The 24,418-nt window shown below is 37.6% G+C and overlaps 1 protein-coding gene across 7 annotated transcripts in view; it reads left to right on the top strand.

Annotated features, from left to right (window-relative positions):
* The first annotated feature begins 169 nt into the window (after window positions 1–169).
* The window catches only part of otud7b (OTU deubiquitinase 7B), a 29,932-nt gene continuing 5,683 nt past the window's right edge, over window positions 170–24,418 (top strand). The window contains exons 1-12 of one of the 7 annotated variants that reach the window (XM_077214591.1): window positions 170–383; window positions 13,672–13,858; window positions 16,309–16,489; window positions 17,189–17,359; window positions 17,622–17,846; window positions 18,750–18,851; window positions 19,190–19,317; window positions 20,682–20,788; window positions 20,889–21,016; window positions 21,515–21,664; window positions 21,999–22,113; window positions 24,103–24,181. In XM_077214591.1, coding sequence (XP_077070706.1) covers window positions 16,405–16,489; window positions 17,189–17,359; window positions 17,622–17,846; window positions 18,750–18,851; window positions 19,190–19,317; window positions 20,682–20,788; window positions 20,889–21,016; window positions 21,515–21,664; window positions 21,999–22,113; window positions 24,103–24,181 — 1,290 coding nt within the window. In that variant the 5' untranslated portion in view covers window positions 170–383; window positions 13,672–13,858; window positions 16,309–16,404. Of the gene's footprint in view, window positions 384–924; window positions 1,011–13,671; window positions 13,859–16,308; window positions 16,490–17,188; window positions 17,360–17,618; window positions 17,847–18,749; window positions 18,852–19,189; window positions 19,318–20,681; window positions 20,789–20,888; window positions 21,017–21,514; window positions 21,665–21,998; window positions 22,114–24,102; window positions 24,188–24,418 lie in introns of those variants that run through there. The other 6 variants (XM_077214588.1, XM_077214590.1, XM_077214585.1 and 3 more) reach the window with 6 other exon arrangements.

The following is a 24,418-nucleotide window of genomic DNA, read 5'->3' as shown; positions in this document are numbered from 1 at the left end:
ATGTACTATGTGGTTGACCAACCAGCGCGTAATACAGAGGTCCCACATTTGCCCTTTTCTGCCCACAGGCGGAGCTTAATAGGAAATTCCAGTCGCTATTGCCTCACGTCTGTGCCCGTCAGATTCAACTCTCTCTCTGATTGGCCCAAGCGGTCAGTTGAGTTTCCTTAGATGGGCGGATTTGTAGCGCCTTGGTTGACATTGTTGTTGTTGTGGGAGTAAGAATGTACTGAGTCGTCAAGTCTTTTTAAGACAACAAGCAAGAGGTATTTTTTACATTTACAAAGCTGAACAACACATTACCTCCTAAGGAACGGATTTTCTGCGATCGAAAAGCGCAGAGTGGGAGGAAATGAGAGAGAAATTCCGCGAGGCCGCTCATGGTAAGCGCGCAACTGCATTAGCTTTAGCTCCGCGAGCCTGAAAAAACCCTCACGAGCGTTTTGTAAAGGAACCGGGTCATTTTTCCTCAGCGTTTGAGTGTTGTTGATGAAAGAAAAGTCTCCGTTATTTCCACCATATCCGTAGTTTGACATCAAAATAGATGTTTTCTGTGGAAAAACTGTGTGAAAGTATAGTGTTAATAAGGGAAAGTTGGCCGTTAGGTCATGTTTTAGGCTGGACACTCTGAGGGGACGGTGAGCGATTGGGTGACCCTTCTTTAACTGCTGAAACTAGATTAACTAACAGCCACAAACTCTAAAAGTTCAATACAAGTCTTAAGTGCTTTTAACTGTGTATAACAAGACTTTCACCTCAGTTTCTGGGCTAACGCAATTTTGTGCATCAGCAACTTTGAGAGACACTCACTGTCCGCTAGCCGAGCAGCTAACTAACATTAACTGGCCAAGCAATGACAGTCTGAAAGACAAATTATGTAGTTTTAAAGGTTTATATTAGTGAAGAACTGAAAATGTGTTATAGATTGGTGAAGAAGACTATTGAAGCTATTATCTGGCAGGCAATGACTGGCCACTCTTTTCATCCCAGTGACCCTTCATGCTTCACAGGTATTTGGTTGTCATGTAACGTTAGGCTGTGTTTGTTATATACTGACCTGTGCATAATATTTGATTGGCATTTGTTTTATACACTGTAGCTTATTATATTGTACAATTCTGGTTCTTAATGTATATATTATAATAATATATACAGCAGGGTGTTATATGCTGACCTGATCTGCATCCTCACTTGTTATCATCAAGATTATATAAGGATGAAGATCATAAATGTGAAAATATTTTTATTTAATCTAACTCCAGTCATCTAAAAAATCATGTATATTCGACATACAACTTATTGCCCGCACATGGGCACTGCCATGTCATGTAGCTAATTCACTGATGAAAAATATTAGGTCAAGCAATTGACTGATAAAAAATATCACATGTCATGCAGTTGACTAATAAAATATTACAATTATAAGCAGTCTTTGCTGGAGTGTTTAAACCAACAGTGATGTCGATCCAATTGAGAATAAATGGCAGCACATCAGTTGCCACAATCATAATCTAAGGACAAAACTTCATGTATCCAGGCCAATAGGTGTCAATTTAAAGTACAGAAACTGGTACTGTTTTGAGAAAAGACAGTTAACTGAACTGTTTCATGTGATTGCAGTTTTACAGAGGTGTTTTCAGTGGGCCAAATGTATGTGTGAAATTGTATGGAATTTAAGTTAATAATCTACTTTTTCCACAACTGTCTTACTCATTCTATCTTTCCTCTTTCTGGTGGAATCTGACAGACATCAGAGTGTGACGCAGTCATTACCGAACCCCGCTTAAAATGAAAGCTGTGGGCACTTGCTGCCATGGTTCGAATCCCTACAATGTGTGGGTACGGTTACACTCAGCTCTGAATTATTCAGCTCTGTATTTACAAGCTCTTTTGTCAGCTTGTTGTTTAGTAAAGGCAGCCACCCCTAGACATGAAAGTAGGACATGCAAACAAAGTCATGAGCTTTAAGACTGTTCAGGGTTGTTTTTTCTCTTGTGTGGACCTTGAAAATAATCGTAGCTAAGCCTTCGTAGTTTAAACAGACCCACTCTTCAGCCTCATTATGATTTGATTTTTTTTTTTTTGTACTTGCAAGATTGACATTAACTTTTTTTTCAACATGATTTTTAAGCATTTATTTATTTATGTCAGGGAGGGTATGTTTTTCTTTTGACTTACATTTCAATAGTCCATGTGATATTACAAATACATGTTTAAAAGTAGAAATATTCAATGCAGTGTCTAAATTAATATGTCATGAAAGCTGCATGCACAACAAATAATTATAATACAATTTTAAAAATGCTGTTTGGTGTATGTCACACCCCAAGACAGGTTAAATTGAATGGCTGTATTTCATTGTCCTGGACTTTATGGTTTATGTCTAAAGCAGGATGTCTTTACACTTTAACTGTTCTGACATGTAGTTGTCTGTTAGATAAGTTTAGGCTCTTATTTTAATTAAGAGTGACGGTGTTCAGACTAATGTCATGATTGTGTGTTGCTCCTCCTGAGTTTACATCCATCGTTCTGTCATTGTTTTACCAGGCTTACAGTTTACACAGCACCTCAAAGGCCTCCTTAAATACCAGGAAAAGTGTGTTCATTTGTTTTATGTGTAGTTTGCCGTAAACAGGTTGAAAGTTACATGATCTTAGAGCTTTTTCCTCTGAGTCATAATCTATTTACAGCACACCTGAAATTGAAGTACAAGAGTGTGCTTTGGAGTTCTGTGCTCCATTATTTCTTAGTCTGCTACATGGTTGTGCCTCTATGACGTTATTTTTGGTTCGTGAGAACTTTAATTGTTTTAACAGTTATGAGAGAGCGTTAATGCTGAAAACATGCTTAAAAGTTATGCGGATAAGCATGTTTAAGTGGTCAGCATATTTCATCAATAGAGTCAGGAATTGTTCAATAATCATTATTTGGGTTGGGCCAGTTTGCGGCAGTGTGCATGTTTGTCATAAGAATGTTTTATTGTCACGGTTTAAAAGTAATAGGGGTACCTGATTATTAGGGCTGGTCCGAATACCATTTTTTGAGCTTCGAAGCTTCGGTAGTATTGAACATCGAATATTCGAAGCTTCGGCGAGAGGGGGCTGAACATATTCTTTTCACTAATAAAGGCAGGAATCTCTGTGTTGGTCTGTCTTTTTGCATTTTGATTATTTCGAGAACCGTTCATCCAACCGACTTCACAAGGGAGTGCAGTGTTGCATTTGGTGCAATATAGATGGACACGCGAGACGCGACACATTCTGCGCTCTAGCCAGAGAACACTCCCGTTGCAGTGAGGCGTCGGTTCTATTTCTAGCATGCACGCATTTTCCGCGTGGCTCGAGCCGCGCCTGAGACGCGTGTTTCACACAGGCAGTGTGCAAACTCCAACCTGTTAACATGGGAGCTGAAATAAAAACGTACATGCCACACAGCTGAGACGCTCACGCCATGCAGCCAGTGTGTCGCCGGCCTTATTCAAGCGCGAGTGAGAACCGTTTCGCGGGGGATCCCAGGTGTGCAAAAAAAAAAAAAAAAAACGAATATTCGAATGTCAAATTTTCAAATCGAATACCAACCTACCGAACGAATATTCAAATATTCTGGTCCAGCCCTACTGATTATTGACGAATGCAACTTCAGACACCTGATAACCGATGCTTATATTCTGTGCTTTACATCACACTGTAGTTCCTTTTTTCACTTATTTATTTTTGAGAGCTAATTGTGAGCTGGGTGTCAGGTAAGAACCTGCAGGTGCTACTAGTTAATTATGAAAATGTAAGTGGTGTCCCCTCACCAGTGGGGTTTGAGAACAGCAGGTGAATGAGAGCAGGTGGGTCAGAGACCTTCATATCACTTACAGTGTTATCCACTGAGCCAAAATGCTTTTATTTGCTTTTTTTTTTTTTTTTTAAGTAATTTTTGAAATGCAAAATGACTTTTAACTATACATTTATAGTAAATATGTTTTTGCTTGATATTGAGCCATCATCAGCATTGTGCCTTTGAGCAAAGCACTTGGGTCTTGCAGGTTGATCCAGGGGTATTGAAAGTGTTCGCTGAGTGACCGACTGCTCACATTGTCTAGTCAGAGAGCCTTGTCTCTAACTTGTTTCTTGATGTTAATTGGACTGCTCGATTATGGAAAAAATCATAATCACGATTATTTTGGTCAGTTTTGAAATGCCGATTATGTAACACAATTATTTCACATGACTTTGTGCGCGTGTCATTCAGAACACGAAACAAAATAAGAGTGTTCTTGCAAAACAGAACATGGCAAAATAATCGTTTTTACTCGACTGTACTATTTTGGTGATCGTTGGGACTGGGAGCCGAAATCGAAATTGAAATTCAATCAATTGCACAGCCCTAGATGTTAAGCTGTAGCTTTAAAATGCAGGTCCACTGAGTTTCTAGGAACTAGCTGTTCTCTTGGTTTCTGACGACAGCCAGTGCCCACAGTTTGATTCATTCCTCTGGAGAGTCCCGCTAGTAGCATACCTCGCTGCCCCAGACCTATGCGTCAACTTCATACGAAGTCTATTCACATTCTTTAAGAAACCACTATTCTTCAGAGCGCCACAGATTATGCTGTGAAACAAAAGCACAACCGCTAGTCCAAACAGTGGCCAGAGAGTCAAATAAACAATGTAACCGTCAGTTTACTGTCAGTGGGCTGTCACTGGGCCCAGTGTCTGGTGTGAAAGTGTGTTGATCACACGGCTCATTCCTCATGCGTTGAACATCAGTCTTGATCCAGAGTAGCCGTAATGCTATCCCAGAGAAGCTGAAGAGGGGTCTTTCGCTGGGATGACATCACAGAGATAGAAGCAAAGATGCCTGGCTGCCGAGCTTGCAGCACGTGGGTTTTCACATGAGCAATCGCTGCCTTAGGCTGTGGATAATTCACGTTGAGCTGCTGCTGTGTACACTTTATCTGCATGTAGTTTGTTGTATTGTCAAAATGTCCTCCTTGAATAGATATATTTGTTTGCTATAGAAGAAATATTACTCTTGCTGTTTACCCTAGTGAAAAGTCGTCCCTTGAATTGGTTTGTTTAAAGTGTTTTATTTGAACAACAAAGCAGTTAAGCTTGACTTGCTTAAACGTTTTGTGCAGATAAGTTTCTTTGAGTTTACTCATGGTCACCATGGTAGACTTCTTTTGCTTGATGAAAGGAAGCAGCAGCACTAGATAAAATCTCATTAAATACGCCTTTTAAAAATAATGTGTAAATCAAAACGCAAACCACACCCTGCCACCTTAATGTAGATTATATAACTGTGTCAGATTAAATACAACAACAGAGTCACTTGAATTCATCATTAAAGCAACAATAGCATCCTTTCTAGGAGCCGCAGCTAGATTCCCATGACACAGTGAGCATTGCACATTTTTCAAATGACAGAAGCTGCCTGACGTGATTGTGCACTTTAAACTGCCTGCTCAGATTGCTAGTTTTATAAGGAGTGTTTGTGAAATTTAAAAACATAATTGTGACAGTCAGATGTGGATTGAATAGGGGAAACCCAAATCGTGTTCACAGAACAATATAACTCCTTGTCCAAACATTGTTTAGTTTAGGTTGGCAAACTCGCCTGCACTGTTAAAATTGGTGGATTGTTTGCCAGGGTCAATAAAAACATAACTGTCGCTATCTTTTATTATTATCTTCTTATCTTTTTTTTGCAGACAGCAGTATTCTTAGCCATAAAGCAGAATTGCCATTGTGCTACCAAGTTCAACAAAATGGATTTAATTGTAATAAAAAGTGTTAAATGGGCTACTACACTCTTATTGGTAGCTGAAAGAATCTGTTGGAGCAGATGTTGTGTGGTTTTGCTGATTGGCTTATCTCTTAGTATTTGTATTGTAGGATGTAAGTAGACTTTAGCAAACTCTGAATATTCCCATGTAAACTCTATAAGCTATTTAAAAGGCACTGGTTACTAGCAAGTGTTTTTAAGCAAGTGGTTACACAATTAATTTACCTTCATTTTAAACGTATATCATTGTTTCCCACCGGATTTTGTGAATACACCTCGGGATGCCCCCTATAAGATGTATGCCCCATTCGCTGCCTTTGATATCCCACAATCCTGTGCTTTCCATTCTGTGACAACTAAAAGTTGTGGCTGGTCATCAGTTTGTAAAAGTACTTTTTTGATCAACGTTTTCGACTTATGATATCATTTCTAGTGAGAAATTACTGTTGTAGTCATTAAATATTATCTTAGTTTTCACCAAAGCTCGCTTTATTTTGCTGTACATCATTAAACCGCTACGCTTCCTCAGAAGTCTGTCCGAAATCAGTTTCGTGAGGTACATTTGTGCGTGTTTAACGTGTTTAACTCTTTCTTGAAAGAGTTAAACACGTCTGCTTTTATTTTGACGAAAAACAAGTTGGGGAACATATGGGTAAAATAACGTCACTAAGATTTTTGGAAGGTTGTGGTGACCAGACATTTTTATTCACAACCTGTGGCTACGACATTTCAAAATGTCAGAGAGGCCACATTTGAAATGTTATGCAACATTGTTGACACCATCAGAGAAAACACCCGATTAGTCACGTGGGTTTAATGTTCACTATGTCAGAATTTATAAGGCAAATGCATTTCCATCTCCCATTATTTGCATGAACTCTTTATCCCACAAGTCAAAAATCACCTCAAGCAAGCATAACTTTTTTAAACTTTAAAAAATTAGCCGTTTCCATCACTCGTTTCTGATGCGATACTTCAAAATGCGCATAAAAACAGAGTGATGGAAACAGCTAATGTTTTTAGTTATATCAGTTCAAATATATTAAGTAGATTCCAATATATTCAAGTCTGTGATTGAGTAATGGAAAATACCCGTTTGTATTTGACGTTCAGTTATGTTTTACAATGAAAAGACTTTCTGTAACTAGCACAGCACAAGTAGGAAGATATAGACATAGCATCATGCATACATGCAGCCATCCACAACCTAACCGAACACTACTCTTCAGCATAATAAAAATTTCAACATAACAGAAACGTATTTAAATGTCAAACATGACTTAACATTAAAAATAAGGCTGGGAAAAGATTAATCGCGATTAATCGCATCCAAAATAAAAGTTTGTGTTGACATAATATATGTGTGTGCACTGTGTATAATTATTTTGTATATATATAAATACACACACATGCATGTATATATTTAAGAAATATTTGCATGTATATACTGTATATATTTATTTATAATTTATATTATATATAAAAATACATTTTTAATATATAAATATTTTTTTTTTCTTATATGTATACATGCATGTGTGTATATTTATATATACACAATAATTTTACACAGTGCACACACATATATTATGTAAACAGAAACTTTTATTTTGGATGCGATTAATCTTTTCCCAGCCCTAATTAAAAATGAACAGATCTATCCCTTCACTCAAAAAGGAACGCGTAAACCGAAACAAGCGGGCTCACGTAGCCTACCTCCCTCATTCAGCACAAATCTAAATGTTTATGTGCAATGCATTTGGATGCTAAACTATTATTTAATTGAATGCTAAACACTCACTCAAAAAACATGTAAATTGACACTTAATTTCAACTTCATTCCATATGCAAAGCATGCTGGGAACTAACAATCCACTACCCAGTTTCAGTTGATGCAACAAAAATCATTCATGTTATCCCAACACAAATGGTTTAAGTAAACTTAAATTTTAAGTAGATTGAACCCAATGAAATTAAGTTAGGACAAAATGTATAACAGTTCTATTGCTTTAGCTCATTTTAGTTAAGTAATTTGAACAAGCAGCAACATTTTTTTTTCACTGTATATACACACTAAGTTTCCAGTGTCTGTTCTGAACTCAGTGACTCATTTCTCACGCTAGAGACAATAAATAAATAAATGACTCACTATTCCTTTAAGCTTCAAATCATTTACTGTATTTTTTTTAGTTGCGTAAACTGTAGCTGAAATAGTGCATTACATGATGGGCTGTGAGCAGGTCTCATTGTGAAATATTTCTCAGTATCAGTAAAGTGCATTGTGTTCTGTGATATTCATAGCATGGGGGTTTGCCAGATTTCTTGCCCTCCTGTTTCCCCTCTGCTGTCTGTTTTGCAGACTTTACTTTGTACTTTGTGTTGCTTTTTTTGGACTATGATTATATGTGGATATTTTTAGTAGTCAAGAACCGGCTTTTCTAAACTTGGCGCTTTGCTGATAAGAGCTTGAACGTGTGTTGGAAGCTCTAGTCCCACAGAGCGTTCCAAGATATTTACATTACATTTACATCAGACTTTTGACCTATTTCCCAATATTAGAACTGACATAAAAATAGTTTTGTCATTTATCATTATTATTTTGTATGTACTTAATTTAATTTACTAATTTACTAATTTAACCCTTTTCTTTTTTTTTGCTTCAGGGAGTAATATGATCTTAGACTGAGGAAGGACAAGACATAAGGCTAGGGCTGCGTATCTTTAAAAAAAATGTCAGTACCGATACCTTGACTTCGATACCGGTTCCTGAACGTTACTTTTTTCGGTACCAATTTTATGAAATCCATTTAACAAGATTACATTACATATTACCAAAAAAAAAATTGACCTTTTTTACAGCCTCGTATAGACCACTGGGTGGTGGAATATATGCCTCTCGCTCAAGCACACAATAAAGTTTACCGCAAAAGTAGCCAAATGATTATGAATGTGTCAGAGGAAAAATAGCAAGGAGACATTTTAATTGTTTATTAATAAACTAGTAACTAGAAATGCACCTTTGATTTGGATTACATAATAAGACAGTATATGTTTTCGATTTGAATTGGTTAGTAAAAGTAGACATTTCAAGCTTTCTATATGCCTATTTCTCATGTCTGTTAGCTGTGAGCAAGTATCCTATATGCCGAGTTTCAGGTTAATTTGTGACGCACTCCAGTTCTTCTTGCTGTCGAAGACGGAGCAACTTTCTGCTCTTAAATTTATTCTGATTTGTTGTCTTGCCGGTCTTGGCAGCAATTATCTTGTTGCAAATATTGCATCACAAGCTGTTTGCATTGAGCCTGGTGAATTGTAGCCACATTTTTTATCTTTTCCTCATCTTTTCTATGGGTGTTACGTGTGGGCCACATCTCTGGGTGTAACTGGCGTAAACTAGTGTTTTTCCTTGATGCCTCGCCACAGTCAATCATGCTGCATGCTTATTGGCTCACTGACGTTGACGAGATTAACGCCATAGGTATCAAAATTTGGTTCCGAATGACAAGATATTTTTTGATACTCTGGTATCGAGGCAATTCGTTCGGTGCCTAAAAAATACCTAATACCCAGCCCCACATAAGGCTTGGCTTGACCTATCAACATTGTAGAACTTCTTGATAAGTAAAAAATAAAACAAGTTGTTATTGAGACCAGAGAAGGGAGGTGACAGAACATAGCATATATTCTATCTCTTTAAAAATGATTTATTTTGTTCCTTTTTTATTACCAGGAAATGGCAAACGCAATTGATTATATTGATTAGGAGTCACCGGGGACTCCATTTGAACTTGCTTAATTGCAAATGGGCAAATTAACAGTGACTCTATGCTCCTGCTTAACAATTGGTTTGCCTTCCACTGATGACTTTTTAATGGGGGCTGGACAGGATGCTGAAGAGTATATATCTGTGGTGCAGTCCCTGAATTTCCAGAGAGCTTACACATCCCTACACAAACCCCTGAGGCAGCCCTTTGCTTTCAGGCCTCAGTGTCTCATTATTGCGTGGCCTGTCTTGGTGCAGTAGCGAGAAGTTGCAAACTGAGTTTTGAGAGCACTATCTCTTCTTTGCTGCGTCTCAGAGCCCTAACAGTGATGTTACATAATGATACTACGCTTCCCATGCCTAAACCGATTACGCCAGCACCAAGCAGTTAAGTTTTGCTAGGCTCATCAGATCCTTAGACTTCATTGGACATTGCTTGATTCATGCATTTGTTAATTATCAATTTTGTTCATGAAATGATGCTTAATGCACTGTTGTAATTTATATAACTCAAGTTTTCCTCTCCAGAATGTGCAATTTTATTTGCAAGAAAACTAATTTTGTCAGTTTAGTTTAGAGCAGGATTATTTGAAAAATTACTGCGGGACAAAGTGTTTGAAAGCTTGTTTTTCTTTTTTTTGTGTGCAATTTTTGTTTTGCTTGTAGGGCAGAATCAGTAAACATAAGATATGTTCCCTTCAGCTGTGATTTTGGTTGCTCCTCTCGGCATTTAGTTAGAACAGAGAAATGACTTGACAGTTACTCTCAGATGGTCGTGTCACACCTGGTCAGGATGTGGTGTGAGAGTGACAATGTTGTCAAGTTGTGATTGACAAGCGGTCTCTTTATCACTCAAGCTCAGCAGTGGTGCATGATACCAGTTGGGCTCATTAATGCAGCTCTAAAACCGTGGGGAACATTTATTCAATTATCCTTCAGCAGTTACTTCTGGTGAGGAGGTCTGCTCTGTTTTTTTTTCTTAAGTATTGTATTTGTATTTGGATCATGCTTCTTCAGTTTAGTCTGACATTACTAATTTGGATTATGAGTGTGGATTATGAAAAATACCGTGATATACATTTTTGGGCATACCGCCCAGCACTATGTTCGCTGCATAAGCTTTTTGTGGCTTTATTTATAACTGTCGAAACACACGCAAGCACTTTGCAAATTAGGGTTTTGACGATAGTATCGTGTATCGACGATAGTCAAAGATATCGCTGATGGCAGATGTCTTTGACGATATCAATACGATAATTGGCTCATTTTACCATTAATGTATTAAATTATTATTATTATTATGAAGCCAGTATTGCTATTAAATTAATATATTAGGAACTACAATTAATTTGCCTTGCCTAAATTCATAACGACATCACCACATAGCCTAACACTTGCGACAACACCGACACGCGCATATGAGGACTCTTTACATTACTTTACATTTAAAGTAAATGTTTTTAAACAGACTAAAAAACTACATCAAAATTGAATTGCAAGGGGATCCATTCACAAATTGTCAAGAGTGCTTGTTTTAACAGACGGATCATTCTTATACAGATCAGAGATGAAAACGGCATTGTTGTTCGTCAGTATTTTGTTTCCATAGCACATTAACAAAACGTTCAATGACACTAATAACACTAAAAACAATACAATTACTAAATATTAATAATAATAATATCACTAAAATGATATAGGCCTAATAATAGTCTTTAGTTCACGAACACGGCACAACTCTGGCATCTGTGAAAATCAAAAGCAGCTTCAAACACTTGTTTAACAAGAAATATTTTTTCACTCTCATATCGGTCCATAATATTAAGCCAGTAAATTAATATAGTCGCTATATCATTATATCCATCGTCGTCTCTGAGAGAATGCAGCGTTAATGCAGCGACAAATGCTGAAAGCTCAGTCCGTTTCTACTTTCACTTTCATTTAATGAGCGCGTTTACATGCACGTTCTTAACCCGATTATGCTGAATAAACCGACAATGCATGTGGTCTTGTAAACGCATTAACCCGTTTTCCTTTAACGGAGTCTAGTCATAAGTTTAAGTATAAACTGATCGACTCAGCTAGATTTTTGCCCCTTACTCTGATTCCTCCCGGCATTTAAAACACATTATCCCGCGTTCTTTGGGCTTATTGAAGTGCAGGAGGACATATATCGCAAACTCCGACTCTTTATTGACCCAATAAATTATTAAAATGTGTTCTCATCTCTTGCAGAAGTAGGCTACAGTCAAAATGCAGCATCTGTAATGGCATGCGAGGATAATGTGTGTCCGTAAATTTCCGGCTGACATGTGGAAATGAGTCAGATACAAAAATGATTAGGATCTTTTTTTACCTCACTGGGAAATAACCTGATTTAGCCTATTAATAAACACTCCACCTTTGGTAGCAAAATAGAAAAAGATTCTCATTTATAAAACAAGCAAATTAATGAATAAAAAAGCAAGTTAATAATCAAATAATTAAGCCCCGCCCCCCCCTCACGATAATATCGTGTATCGCCGATCTCACAGGCTGACGATAGGACGATATGAAAATGGTGCATATCGCTCAACACTAAAACGAATGTAGCCGTCATTCCCGCTGTTAAATTATATACTACATTCGTATTAATACTGCAGCAAATTCAAAAATGCTTCTTTATAAATAAATTATAAATAAAATGCTTCAAAAAAATCTCTGGATCTCCCAGCGCTGTCTAGAGGTTAATAGTGTCAAGACACACGCAAACACTATACGAATGTTATAATGCCGCTTCAGCAGGAATCAAGGCTTCGTCGGGCAGCATTCTTGCACGGAGAAGGACAATTACACAACATTTTAAGATGAAGAGGTGCTCTTTTGGTTTTCAACTGCGATAACTAATGTGCTCTCACAGAATCAGACACTACTGCTATTTATGTAGCACGCTTCCCATTATGAATCATAACATCATTTGATTCATTGATCCGTTGGGTCTGATTGCTTTCACACCTCAAGCGAACCGCCCCAGTGTTCGTTTGCGATCGGGCCAAGAGCACCTCGTTCAGGCGGTCTCGGAGCGGTTGTTTTGGTGCGGATCCGAGCGCGATTGCTGTGTTTACATGCTTAAACGATCCGAACCGAGGGAGAAAACACACCAGGTCCAAAACAAACGCTCAGGTGTGAAAGCACCCTCAGATTCAGTTTAAGATGTGAAGCACTGCTCTAGTGTCATATATTTATACTGCATGCATATTGAGGAAATCTGACAAGAAAATTAGGAGAGGCATGTCAAGTCTTGTTCCGTGCATCAGGACTGAACAGTGGGGATTTTTCTGCTTTCCTGGTCAATATTTCAAAATGTGTCAGTTCCCTGACACCTATAAAATCATGCACTTTTTCTGTAAAACAGATGCTTGCTTTATTTATTTAATTGTTTGTTTGTTTGTTTGTTTGTTTATTTAAAGTGATTTTTGCAATTTCAAAATACCTTCATCTATATTAACCAGCTAGATGATGGGATCTTGGTGCCACACTTAAACCAAAATGCATAAAAATACATGCCCATTATCTTTGAACTGTTGAACATAGACAACACAGCACTGGCCTGAGTGACCGTTCCATAAACTGATCCAGAACTTTATCTCACTGACCTGGGGTCATCCTTAATGTTGAGCCATGATGCATCTTTATAAGGGAGCAAGGGTTACAAGGAGTTGTTTCCATAAACTGATGCAAATCTTTGTTATTAGTTTGACCTGTACACAGTCATCAGCCATATAGGTTAGAGGGTTATAGTCAGTACAGTGCACAGAGCAAACACAACTCTGTTGACCTCTGCTTGTGTGCGTCTCAAGTTTCAGTGATCCTGCTATCTTAAAGCACCCACGTGTTGACAGCAACGCTTGTTATGTAACGGACAAAAGCCCGGCTAGCAAATGCAGAAAAATCTGTTTGGTGCTTTCTGTTTACAATCCATCACCTAGGTGTCTCTGGCAAACCCTGAATGCAATAATGATGCAACGCTTGTGATGTTGAGATCTCATCCGAATTGCCTATAAGCTGACTCTGTAAACATGCCAGTTGCCTTTTGTTAGTTGCTTCTCCCTCAATAATCTGAGATGTTAAGTTAACTTTGACTTTCTGTTTTTTAGGTTATCGTGCACAGCATTCATCTCTGACCATTTTGCTTGCTGGATGGTTCTCAGAGCCTGGCTGCTGCTGAGAGATGGGCTGTTGACCTGGTCCTGGGGGCCCAGACCTCTGAAACTGCTGTCCTGTTGTGTTTGTTTGTGTTAGAAGAGGCTGACTCACTCTAACTAATGTTATGAAAGATGTCAGGTGAGTGTGAAGCAAGCTTTATGCTATTGAGTCATTCAGGGTTTTATTTAGCACTTCATATTTCCTTTAAACTCTGACAGGAGATGTTTTTGAGTCACTAATCTTAACCCCACCCAGTGGATTATTCTGATTAGCTGCTCTGGGCAGGAGTTCTTTAAATGCCGTGAAATGATCAGATAGGGATGCATAATCATGTTCCAGATTCAACTTATTCCCTTGTTTTTGCTGTTAGTCTTTCTCTAGGCGCTCTGCTATAGTTGCCAAACAAAGTCCAAGCGAGAGAGAAAGCAGCGTCCACGCTGAAAAGGCCCTTTATGCCTGTCAGTGGCACAGCGAGCTCCCTGCTTTTTTGTTGGTCATAGAGGTGGGAAGGGCCCAGTAAGGAACCATGAGTCATGGGCGTTACATTAAACAAAGTTCAAGAGTCAGAGCTTTAAGGGAGGTGACGGCAGCGCTGACAGGATGTAACATTACATCAGGGAGGGGTTATTTAAACATTGGGACTTTTTCACTGCATAATGTTATCATCTATATGTGACGCCTGTGTTCGCAAACCCGCAAAGTGTGATCAGCAGCAACAAATCACTATTTAACCCCCTTTGAGTTTTAAAATTTTCATTGTCCTGTTGAGGAAGATGTAAATGCCACTTTAATTTTATCTGTCATCCATAAAGCTTTGTCGTCTAATCTTGTTTCAACAGTCATTTAAAATTCTTCATAACTGAGCAACTCTGCCTGAATGAGGCATGGATAGTAGGGCTGCATGATATTCAAGATTTAAAAAAAAAACGTTTTAAATAATGTGACATATTTTCTTATTGATTTTGTTCGCTTATCGAATAATTAAATGTATTTAAAAGCTACAAATTACATAACCAAAATGCTACAGATGTTCCAAACAGGATTTTTATAGCCAAAGCCAATTAGTGATTTAATGTCAACTTGATTTCCTGATTTTTTTTTAGCATTTATACGTAGGTGTCACAACTTGTTATATCTAAGCTCTCTGCTCATTGTCTGTGAACTGAATCAATGTAATGACAAAAGTTTACTCTCTGGTTAATTGGTGTTCAGATAAACTCAAAGAAATTGATTTTTTAATTATGGATATTCATTATATTATAATTATATAGAATTATTTTTATTTTTAGGTTACTAAATTCTGTGACAAATATTATGTAGTTTAATGGAAAACAATGTGAGTGGAACTCTGTCACCCAGTTTCTTCTCTGCTATCTGAATCACCATTAATGTTACAACGTTATTGCAAGCCCTTCGGATATGCATATTGTGATATGTATTGCTGATATTTCAATAATTTCAGTATATCGTGCAGCCCTAATTGGTAGTGTAGTGGCATTGTTCAGCTCCTCCAGTGCTTTCCTGCGCTGCCTTCTCAGCTGACCATCTCTGTCACAATTCTTTAAGCAGTGCAGTTTGAGGCGTACAGGTTCAGTTATGTGCATTTGATTTTATGCAGCCTTCGAGTCATGTTGGAATGAATGTATTTATGAGACAAGTGCACATGAATGATACTTCAGTGATCAGTGATTCTTCGTGTCATACTTTTTAGTGAGAAACATTGGTTTACCTTTAAGCCCTGACCCAAATTGCCATGTGTCATAGTAAGTTGTAATTGTGAATATTGACTCTGCAATTTAGTCTGTGCGTTTTGTGTCCTGTTGATAAGGAATAGCTATAAAGCTTGCTAGAAAATACTACTCATTTAGCCAGTTTATGAGGCAGCAGAATTGCGTGACAAACTAAATTTCCCATCATTATCCATGTATCATTCTTGTGCGGACACATTGAAAACACATTGAAAGCATCTAAAGCATATATTGAGAACTGAAAACAATATATCGATTTGTTTGGTTAGGGCTCAACAATATGAATGGATGTGAAATGATTTTTTTTTTGGGCTTGTTCAAAAATACAGCAAGAACAGTAATATTCTGGAATATGATAAAAAAAATTAAATAACTCTTTTCTATTTTAATACATTTCAAAATGTGATTTATTCCTGTGATGTCGAAGCTGAATTTCCAGCATCATTACTCCAGCATCATTACTCCTGTCTTCAGTGTCACATGATCCTTCAGAAATCCTACTAATATGTGATTTAGTGCTCAAGAATTATTTCTTATTATTATCCATGTTGAAAACAGTTGTACTGTTGAATTACTTAATCTTTCAGTTACTGTTCGGGACTTTGAAATGCACCTAAAACAGCTGTATCATACTAGCCACCTTTCTAATGAATTGCAAATTCTCTGTAATGCAAACTGAAGCGTTCAGTTGAGCTACACAGCAGAGGTCACAGGAATGTCATGTGACTGCTGAAGTCAACAGATCTCTGGTAATGTGCACCAATATGATGCACTGAGCTAAAGCTTGAGGATGGCCTCACTAAGGATCGCTTCTGTCTGTTTTCCCCTCTTGCTCTATAGGTGTGGCCGTAATGGTGCTTTTGCTGTGAGGGAGAATTGCTCTCATGTCTTTTCTCTCTCCTGATGCACCCTTCTACACTGTAAATTCATGATCACATGACTTTGGATATGGACGCGGTCCTGTCCGACTTTGTCCGTTCTACTGGAGCTGAACCAGGACTGGCCAGAGACCTGCTGGAGGGTAAGCCAAAACCATCCCGTTTCCCATTACCCCCTCTTCAGCTTTGATTCATTCATTTTGCTCCAATAAGAAGTCAGTCTTTTGGTTGAGATGGTGGGGGGAATGACCAAAATCTTATATTGTTGTATGAGTACTGTTACTTCACTTTAACTATAACGCAAAAACAAACCAACCCAAAATGTTTAAATATTACATAACCATGCAGTAATGTATTTGCTTTTATTTGAAACTCGATTGATGCAAGTGAAATACTCACATTATGTAAGACTTGAATTAAAAACAAGACTCAAAACTATATTATAAAACCGATAGTTACGACATTGATGAATTCCAATTGGGTGAGCCATGTAGAATTCTATATGGCATCTATCCTGACTAAGGTCTTTATGATTAACTATTACAAGAGGGAGAAAAAAACAGTGGCTAAAGCATCTATATGAACATGTGCAACAAAACCTTAACAAACCCAGCACATGTTGCCTAGCAACACTGCAGATACGAGAATGAGTTAAAATATACATAGTTCTGCAGTATGCACGCTTTACAGTCAGTAAAGACCAATATTTACACAAGCTACTGCAATGGAATGTGTTATTGAACTCTGCTGCACCTAACAATACTGGGTTAATATTAAACTCCTAAGAGGATCTATGACCTCTTATTTACTTGCACACTTCATGATTGTGACTCTCCTCACAGGAAAGAATTGGGACCTCTCAGCTGCGCTGAGTGACTTTGAGCAGCTGAGACAAGTGCATGCTGGGAACCTCTCATGCACCCTTGCTGAGGAGAGAGAGTACCCCTCCTTTGAGAAAGAGATGGCACGAACAGGGCGGTCCCTTTTGCATCGCCAAGATGAGGTTGTGCAAGGTACGAAAAGCACTTAAACGCCTGCATGGCCTGACCTCATTTCTCAAATGGTGTTACATAATTTATGTAATTGATTTACTCTGATCATGTCACTAGTTGCTTATTATGTAATTTCAAAGCCTTGCCCACTCTCACCTGACTAACATTGTTTTTTCGAATTGAAAGGAGTGATAAGAATAGGTCAGCCAGATAATAGGTTACCAGTGTCTAGTTTCATATTCTCCAGTATACGCTGTAATCTGAACATGTATCATGGCAGCAGCCACGGAGAAGCGCCTGACGAGGGGGATCTCTCACGCCAGCTCCACCATCGTCTCTCTGGCTCGCTCGCACGTGTCGAGTACGGGCGGCAGCAACGAGCCGCTTCTGGACACTCCGCTCTGCACCTTCCAGTTGCCTGACCTCACCGTCTACAGAGACGACTTCCGCGGCTTCATCGAAAGAGACCTCATTGAGCAGTCTATGATGGTGGCATTGGAGCATGCGGGTTAGTCATTTTATTTCAAGATGAACTAAATATTTTTATAATATAATAGTTTTATAGTGAGAAATTTCTAACATTACATTTCTGTTAGCTGCATTATTGTCTTCTGTCAATATAAGCATCCTGACTGAACTGTAACCTCATAAGTTACTGATTTTGAAATGCCCTACATTGGCAGAAATGCCATGTCATCATACATATACTGGTCCTTATGTGACGCACACAGGAGTTTTCCATTAGCATGACACTATAATAAGCACAAGATACACAGCACACACAAATAATGGTAAAATACTATTTTTTTTAATTAGATTTAACAATTTTTATTGATCGTTTTGGGTGAATTATGAATCTAATCATAAGTATATTATGATTGATATTTCACTTGGTTCACAATTGCCCTTCCAGTTCTGCCTACATAGCCAGCTCACTTTGGTTTTGGAACAGAGACCTAAGCTGCATCCGAAATTGCATACTGTCGGTGTTTGAATTTATTTTGATAAGTAATTACTGTGTGACTGTTAAAAAAGTATGTTCTATTTAGTAAGGATGTGTGTAGTATGAATGTAATCTGGACATACTACACTTGTCATGTTGTCATTGTCATGTGAACTACCAGTGCCAGTTGCGTCATTTCACTGCCAATCTCCTCATGGGATAATAAAGTGTCCATTGGATGTGCACTCGCCGGAAATGGTAGGTCATCCAGGTACTTTTTGCCTGCTGTTTTATGAATGTGAATTCGGACATTTTGTCGACAACTTTGTTTACATAGTTTTTTATTTTATTTTTTTATGGTAGGGACTAGGGCAGTATGCGATTTCGGATACAGCCATAGAAAGATTTTTAAGATGTATCATAGTGTCTATAGCCAAACATATTTAAGAGATTTTTTTTTTTCAACAGGACGATTGAACTGGTGGACTCGTTTAGGCACTGGATGTCAGAGTTTATTACCTCTGGCTACTAGTGGTGATGGGAACTGCCTGTTACATGCAGCCTCACTGGGTAAGTGTTCAAACTGACTTCTGATCTGCAAGTAATCAGCACCGAACAGATGAGTTTTTATACAGTTTTATATGGATTAATTCAAGCTTTCGGTTGGTGTTACATTTAGCTCAAAGTTTACAGGCTAAAAGATGGTTTATTTTTCCTGAGATTGAAATCATTGAAAATGGATGCTGGTTGATATATTAGTGGCAGATAGAGTTCCATACAGGCACTTTTAGAGTAAACGCTAATTATTGTGTCCAAAACAACAGTAACAGGACTGCATACTCACCTAGAAACCACTGGCAGATGAAATCTTGGTAATTATGCTTAAAACATTGAACATTATAATGCAGGTATGTGGGGCTTCCATGATCGAGACTTGATGCTGCGGAAGTCTCTCTATGCACTGATGGATCATGGGCAGGAGAGGGAAGCTTTAAAGCGAAGGTGGAGATGGCAACAAACCATGCAGAACAAAGAGGTTAGAGCACCTTTGGTTCATTATTTTGTACAAAGAGATTGCAGCAGATAACACTAATCAATTTGGTATTAGGCTTTTTAATTAAAATATACACTACTGTTCAAAAAAAAATTATTTTTTTTGTTGTTGAATGAATACTTTTATTCAGCAAAGAAGCATTAAATTAAACAAAAGTGACCGTAAAACATTTAATGTAAAAAATATTTTTTATTTTAAATAAATGATTTGTTTGAACTTTCTACACTTTAAAGAATCCTACAAAAAAGTATCACGGTTTCCACAAAAATATTAAGCAGCACAGCTGTTTTCAGCATTGATAACAATAAATGTTTCTTTAGCAGCATATTAGAATGGTTTCTGGAGAATCATGTGACAGTGAAGACTGGAGTAATAATGAAGTAATGAATATAAAGTTCAGCTTTGCCGTCACCACAATAAATTATATTTTAAATAGAAACATTTTATTTTAGATGTTGTATATCTATATAAGATATAGATTGTTTTGGAGTCTCCTACAATAGGTTTGTATGCATCCAAGGTCAAAAAACACTTTATTTTACTCGAATATACATTGCATATCTCCTCAGTTCTCCTCAAGAGTCTAAAAATGATTCGTTCGAAGATTCTGTCTCTCTAAACCCCTCCTTTTCAAGAGCTTACTCTGCTCCGATGGGTCAGATGGCCCAGTCTGTCGTGATTGGTCTACCATTTACAGTGTGCGTCAGAAACGAAACGCCCATTACCATGTCTGAATTTCAGCTCTGGAGCCTTCCTCAGCCCCTGATTCACAGTGATACAATGGCGTCAGTTTTACCGTATCAATTCAAGCCAGAGTCCTCCTCCTTTTGAAGTGCATTTAAAGTGGATTTGCAGTGCAGAAAACCGGTTTCTCAACATGTCGACAACACAAACCAAACTTCCAGGCCTCAGCTATTGCCACAGTGTTTGAGGGCAGGTCAAAGTAGATGTTCCTGGACAGACAATGAATATCATAGGTTGGCAATATGCTAATTTTCAATTTAGGAAGTGAGTTAGAATTGCTGACGATTCAGTTAAGAATTAATTCTTTCTTTTGGAAGACAATAACTTTATTTGTCATGCGCTTTGATCTTTAAACCTTTTGCAGACCTTTTACATTCACAAAAATGAGTTATAGGGGCACTTAAAATTGTATTAATATTTCACAGTATTACTGTTTTAGTTTTGACTATATTTGATGATATGAACGCAGCCTTGGTGAGCATAAGATTTCTATCAAAAACATTAAAAAGTCTTACCGACCCCAAACTTTTAAATGATAGGCTAAATTTTTTTTAATTTAAACTTAAACCTAATTATGTTTAACTTTGTGAATTTGTGTGCAGTCGGGACTGGTTTACACAGAAGAAGAGTGGCAGAGAGAGTGGAATGAGTTGTTGAAACTGGCATCTAGTGAACCCAGGATACACTACAGCACCAACGGCAGCAACGGGTCTGTTGATTTCAACTGATTTTATTTTCTAGATTTTAAGTTGTAAACAGGTTTTCTGGAGTGTTATGATAATGCTTTGATTGTGTTTTGTGTCCCGCAGTGCCGAGTCACAAGAGGAGCCGGTATATGAGAGCCTGGAGGAGTTTCATGTCTTCGTTCTTGCTCACGTGCTCCGCAGGCCGATAGTGGTGGTGGCTGACACCATGCTGAGGGACTCTGGGGGAGAAGGTAAATAAAGACACAATATTCAATTTTGGGTTAACGATTTCTTTAATGAGGGTATTTTGACGCACTTTGAAATACTTTAACATTCACAATGCAAAACTCCCTCCCTTGTCTATTGAAGCTATGCTGGGAAAATGGCTCTGTCACAAATCTTCATGGTCATAATGTAACCATGAGCACATTAGCATTAGCAGTGCTGCGATAGTTGGTGTTACCGGTGTTCAGTCGCAACACTGGTAACATCACTTGCCCACCCATGAAAATGTGCTCACAGTCACATCCTTAATTAGCATATGACTGTAGCAGAATTTCAAAATGGTTGTGTTAAACTAAATTATGACATAATATAAGCTGATTTTAAGGGAGAAAAATAAAATGGCATAAGTGTTGACTATGTCCCTTTTAAATAATGAATTTTCCATTTGTCCTTCCATGTTCCACAAACGAAGCATATCTCAGAGTTTGTCTCAGATATCTCTGTCTTTTTTGTCACTTGTTTAGCATTTGCACCAATCCCATTTGGAGGGATTTACCTGCCTCTGGAAGTACCAGCCAACAAGTGTCACCGCTCTCCTCTCGTTTTGGCATATGACCAGGCCCATTTCTCTGCCCTGGTCTCAATGGAGCAGAAGGACTGTTCCAAAGAACAAGGTGAGGAATGGTTTATATGTAGCAAATCTGTTTGCTTTTTTTGTTGTTGCATGCAGTGTGCTGTTCTTGCCTGATAAACCGGTTTTGCAAACCAGGACAGAGCAAAAAAAACTGCAATAATTTATGCTTGCCAGAAAGTCTTTATCTGCTTTATGCAGCTTATTTTTTCAAAGGTCTTTAGGGCTGCAGTCTTAAGAATTCAGTTGAATACTACATTGTGTTTGTAAATAAGCCAAGTATAAATAAATATAAAAGTATAAATAAGTAGTGGAGTAGTGTAATTCAGAAATGCACTGACCGTTTGTTACCTTTTGTTTGTTAAAAACTTTCACAGTGGTGATCCCTCTGACGGACTCGGATCATAAGATGCTGCCTTTGCACTTTGCTGTGGATCCTGGGGAAGACTGGGAATGGGACAAAGATGACAATGACAATGTGATGCTAGCAAGGTAGACATTACATTATAGGTTGATTAGAAAACTGCTCCTCATGCATGTAGTTACACTCAATGGACAATGTTTCTGATATGCTGTCAGTTACCACAGACAATAATTTAGACTCCGTTTGTAAAAAAAAACAAGCATAAAATGTTTACAGTAAAAAAAACCTGCATGTCCAGTTTGAAGCGATTAGTACTAGTAGTATATATTAGTAATTTATCCATGCTATTTATGTCCACTCTGAGGGAAGTTGAAATTATTCCCTTTGGTAATCAACAGCATGTTCTAAATGCCATACATAGATTTTTGATTTGTTTTAAACCTGGAACATTCTTGTAATTGCTGTGTGTTGTGCATATACCAAATTTGCCCAGAAAAATGAAAGTATTCAGGTTATTTTGACTATGTAGTGCCAAATGAATCAGCTCTGACTTATCTACAGCAGAGTTTAGTAATGACTGACTCTAATGAAGGCATTAGCACTGTGTAGCCTGTTGGAACTCAGCGCTGTTGGCCAACACTCAAGATTAGCAACTCTTGTTCTTTAATGCAGATTATAGCTAAATTCTTGCTATGAATGGAACACAGAGAGGCACTCAAATAGCTCAGTGTTGCATCTGTAGTACCCTCTTATTTCCAGGTTTTACATTTGTCAATATTTGATATGCTATTTTAAAATATTTCACTTGAATATCTCTTTAAATACTTCAAATTAGGGTTGTAACGGTATGAGATTTTCACGGTATGATAATAGTCTCAGAAAATATCACGGTTTCACGGTTTACGGTATTAAACAATGATTATTATTATCAGCTGCAATGAACCTTAAATTAATGAAAACTGATAGGGTTTTTTGGTTGAACATATGGTTTATTAAAACAAACTTTTTTAATCTACCTTTTGAAAAAATAAGAAAGAAAAAATAAAGCTGCAGATCTCCCATTTGAACAAACATGTTTGATCAATTGAATTAAAAAAATTCTTAATTTATTAATTATTATTTAAGATAATTTTTATTTTGACAGGTTGTACTAAAATCCTATGAGTTTCAGTCAGAGTGTATTTGACAATGATTATTTTCAACAAAATTATGAAATGCTCATTTAGTTCTCTCAGAGCAGCTCTGGATATGTTCATGTGTTCACGTCCTTATATAGTGAGTGAGACGGCAGACGCTTTAAACACCATGAGCGTCCCACATACTTGAGTATGTACTAGGTGAAACGGTGCTGCTCATTCACACAGACACGCTGAACAAGCAGAATATAGATTTACAGTTTTTTGCGCTGTTTAATAGACACACTCATATAGCGATTTTATTTATTGCACAGCTATATTTTAGATTTATTCATCCATCTATCAAATCGCGCATTTTACGTGACATCTGCGTTATATTGTAAATTCCCTCAGCAACACGTAAATAATATGGACTTAAGTTATAAATGGAACTTTATCTGCAGGGAGGGAAGGTGTTCGCGAATATGGGAGAACATATTTGACATATTTCCTCATTTTGCAGCCACTCTTCGTCCATATTTCTGGACACAACTGGATATCAATCTTCAAGGAAAAACCCACGTTCGTTTTTCGGATACCCAAAGTATTCCCACACTGCAGCTTTTAACTTTTTTTTTCGAAGAATTCGCAGCCTCAGTCTCAGACATTTTCTCCAGTGCACATGTATAGGTGGAGTAGTCAAGTGGAAATAAGTTGCATATGCGCATTTGAGATCTGCTTTAATTTTTTTTCCAAAACCGTGGATAAGCAAATGTTCACGATATGATAATCGTACAAGTCAATATCGCGATAAACCGCCATACCGGTATACCGTTACAACCCTACTTCAAATAAGTGTTTTACTTTTGCTAATGTCATTTATGCTTTTTTCATGAAACATGCACATTTGTTTACTTTCCATGTCTGCTATCGTCAAAGGCAGTTTGAATACCACTTATAAGTGAATATCTGCACTTTGACCTCCCTATTGTTTGGTTTCAGTGTAACCTTATCTCTGGAGGCCAAGCTCCATCTGCTGCACAGCTACATGACTGTCACCTGGCTTCCTCTACCCTGTGAGGTACAGGTGAGCTTCTAGCTTGCTTTGCCGGGCTAATAATTTAACTGGTTTAGTTTTAACTGTTAACCAGAAACCTTTGGTAAACACTTTACTCTGACAACAAAGTGCATCCAAAGCATTTTTATGCACCCATATTCGAATATCAAAAACTTAATTATGTAATGACATTGTCCTGATTTTTACATTTAACATTTTATTTTACTATTGTTTTGTATTAAATGTATACTTTTTATAAAT

The sequence above is a fragment of the Siphateles boraxobius genome, unplaced genomic scaffold, assembly GCF_051911475.1.
Source record: "Siphateles boraxobius isolate OS27281-9 unplaced genomic scaffold, OSU_SipBor_1 68, whole genome shotgun sequence".
Taxonomy (NCBI): domain Eukaryota; kingdom Metazoa; phylum Chordata; class Actinopteri; order Cypriniformes; family Leuciscidae; genus Siphateles; species Siphateles boraxobius.
Note: the sequence above shows the minus strand (reverse complement) of the source record. Positions and strands in the feature narration are given on the sequence as shown.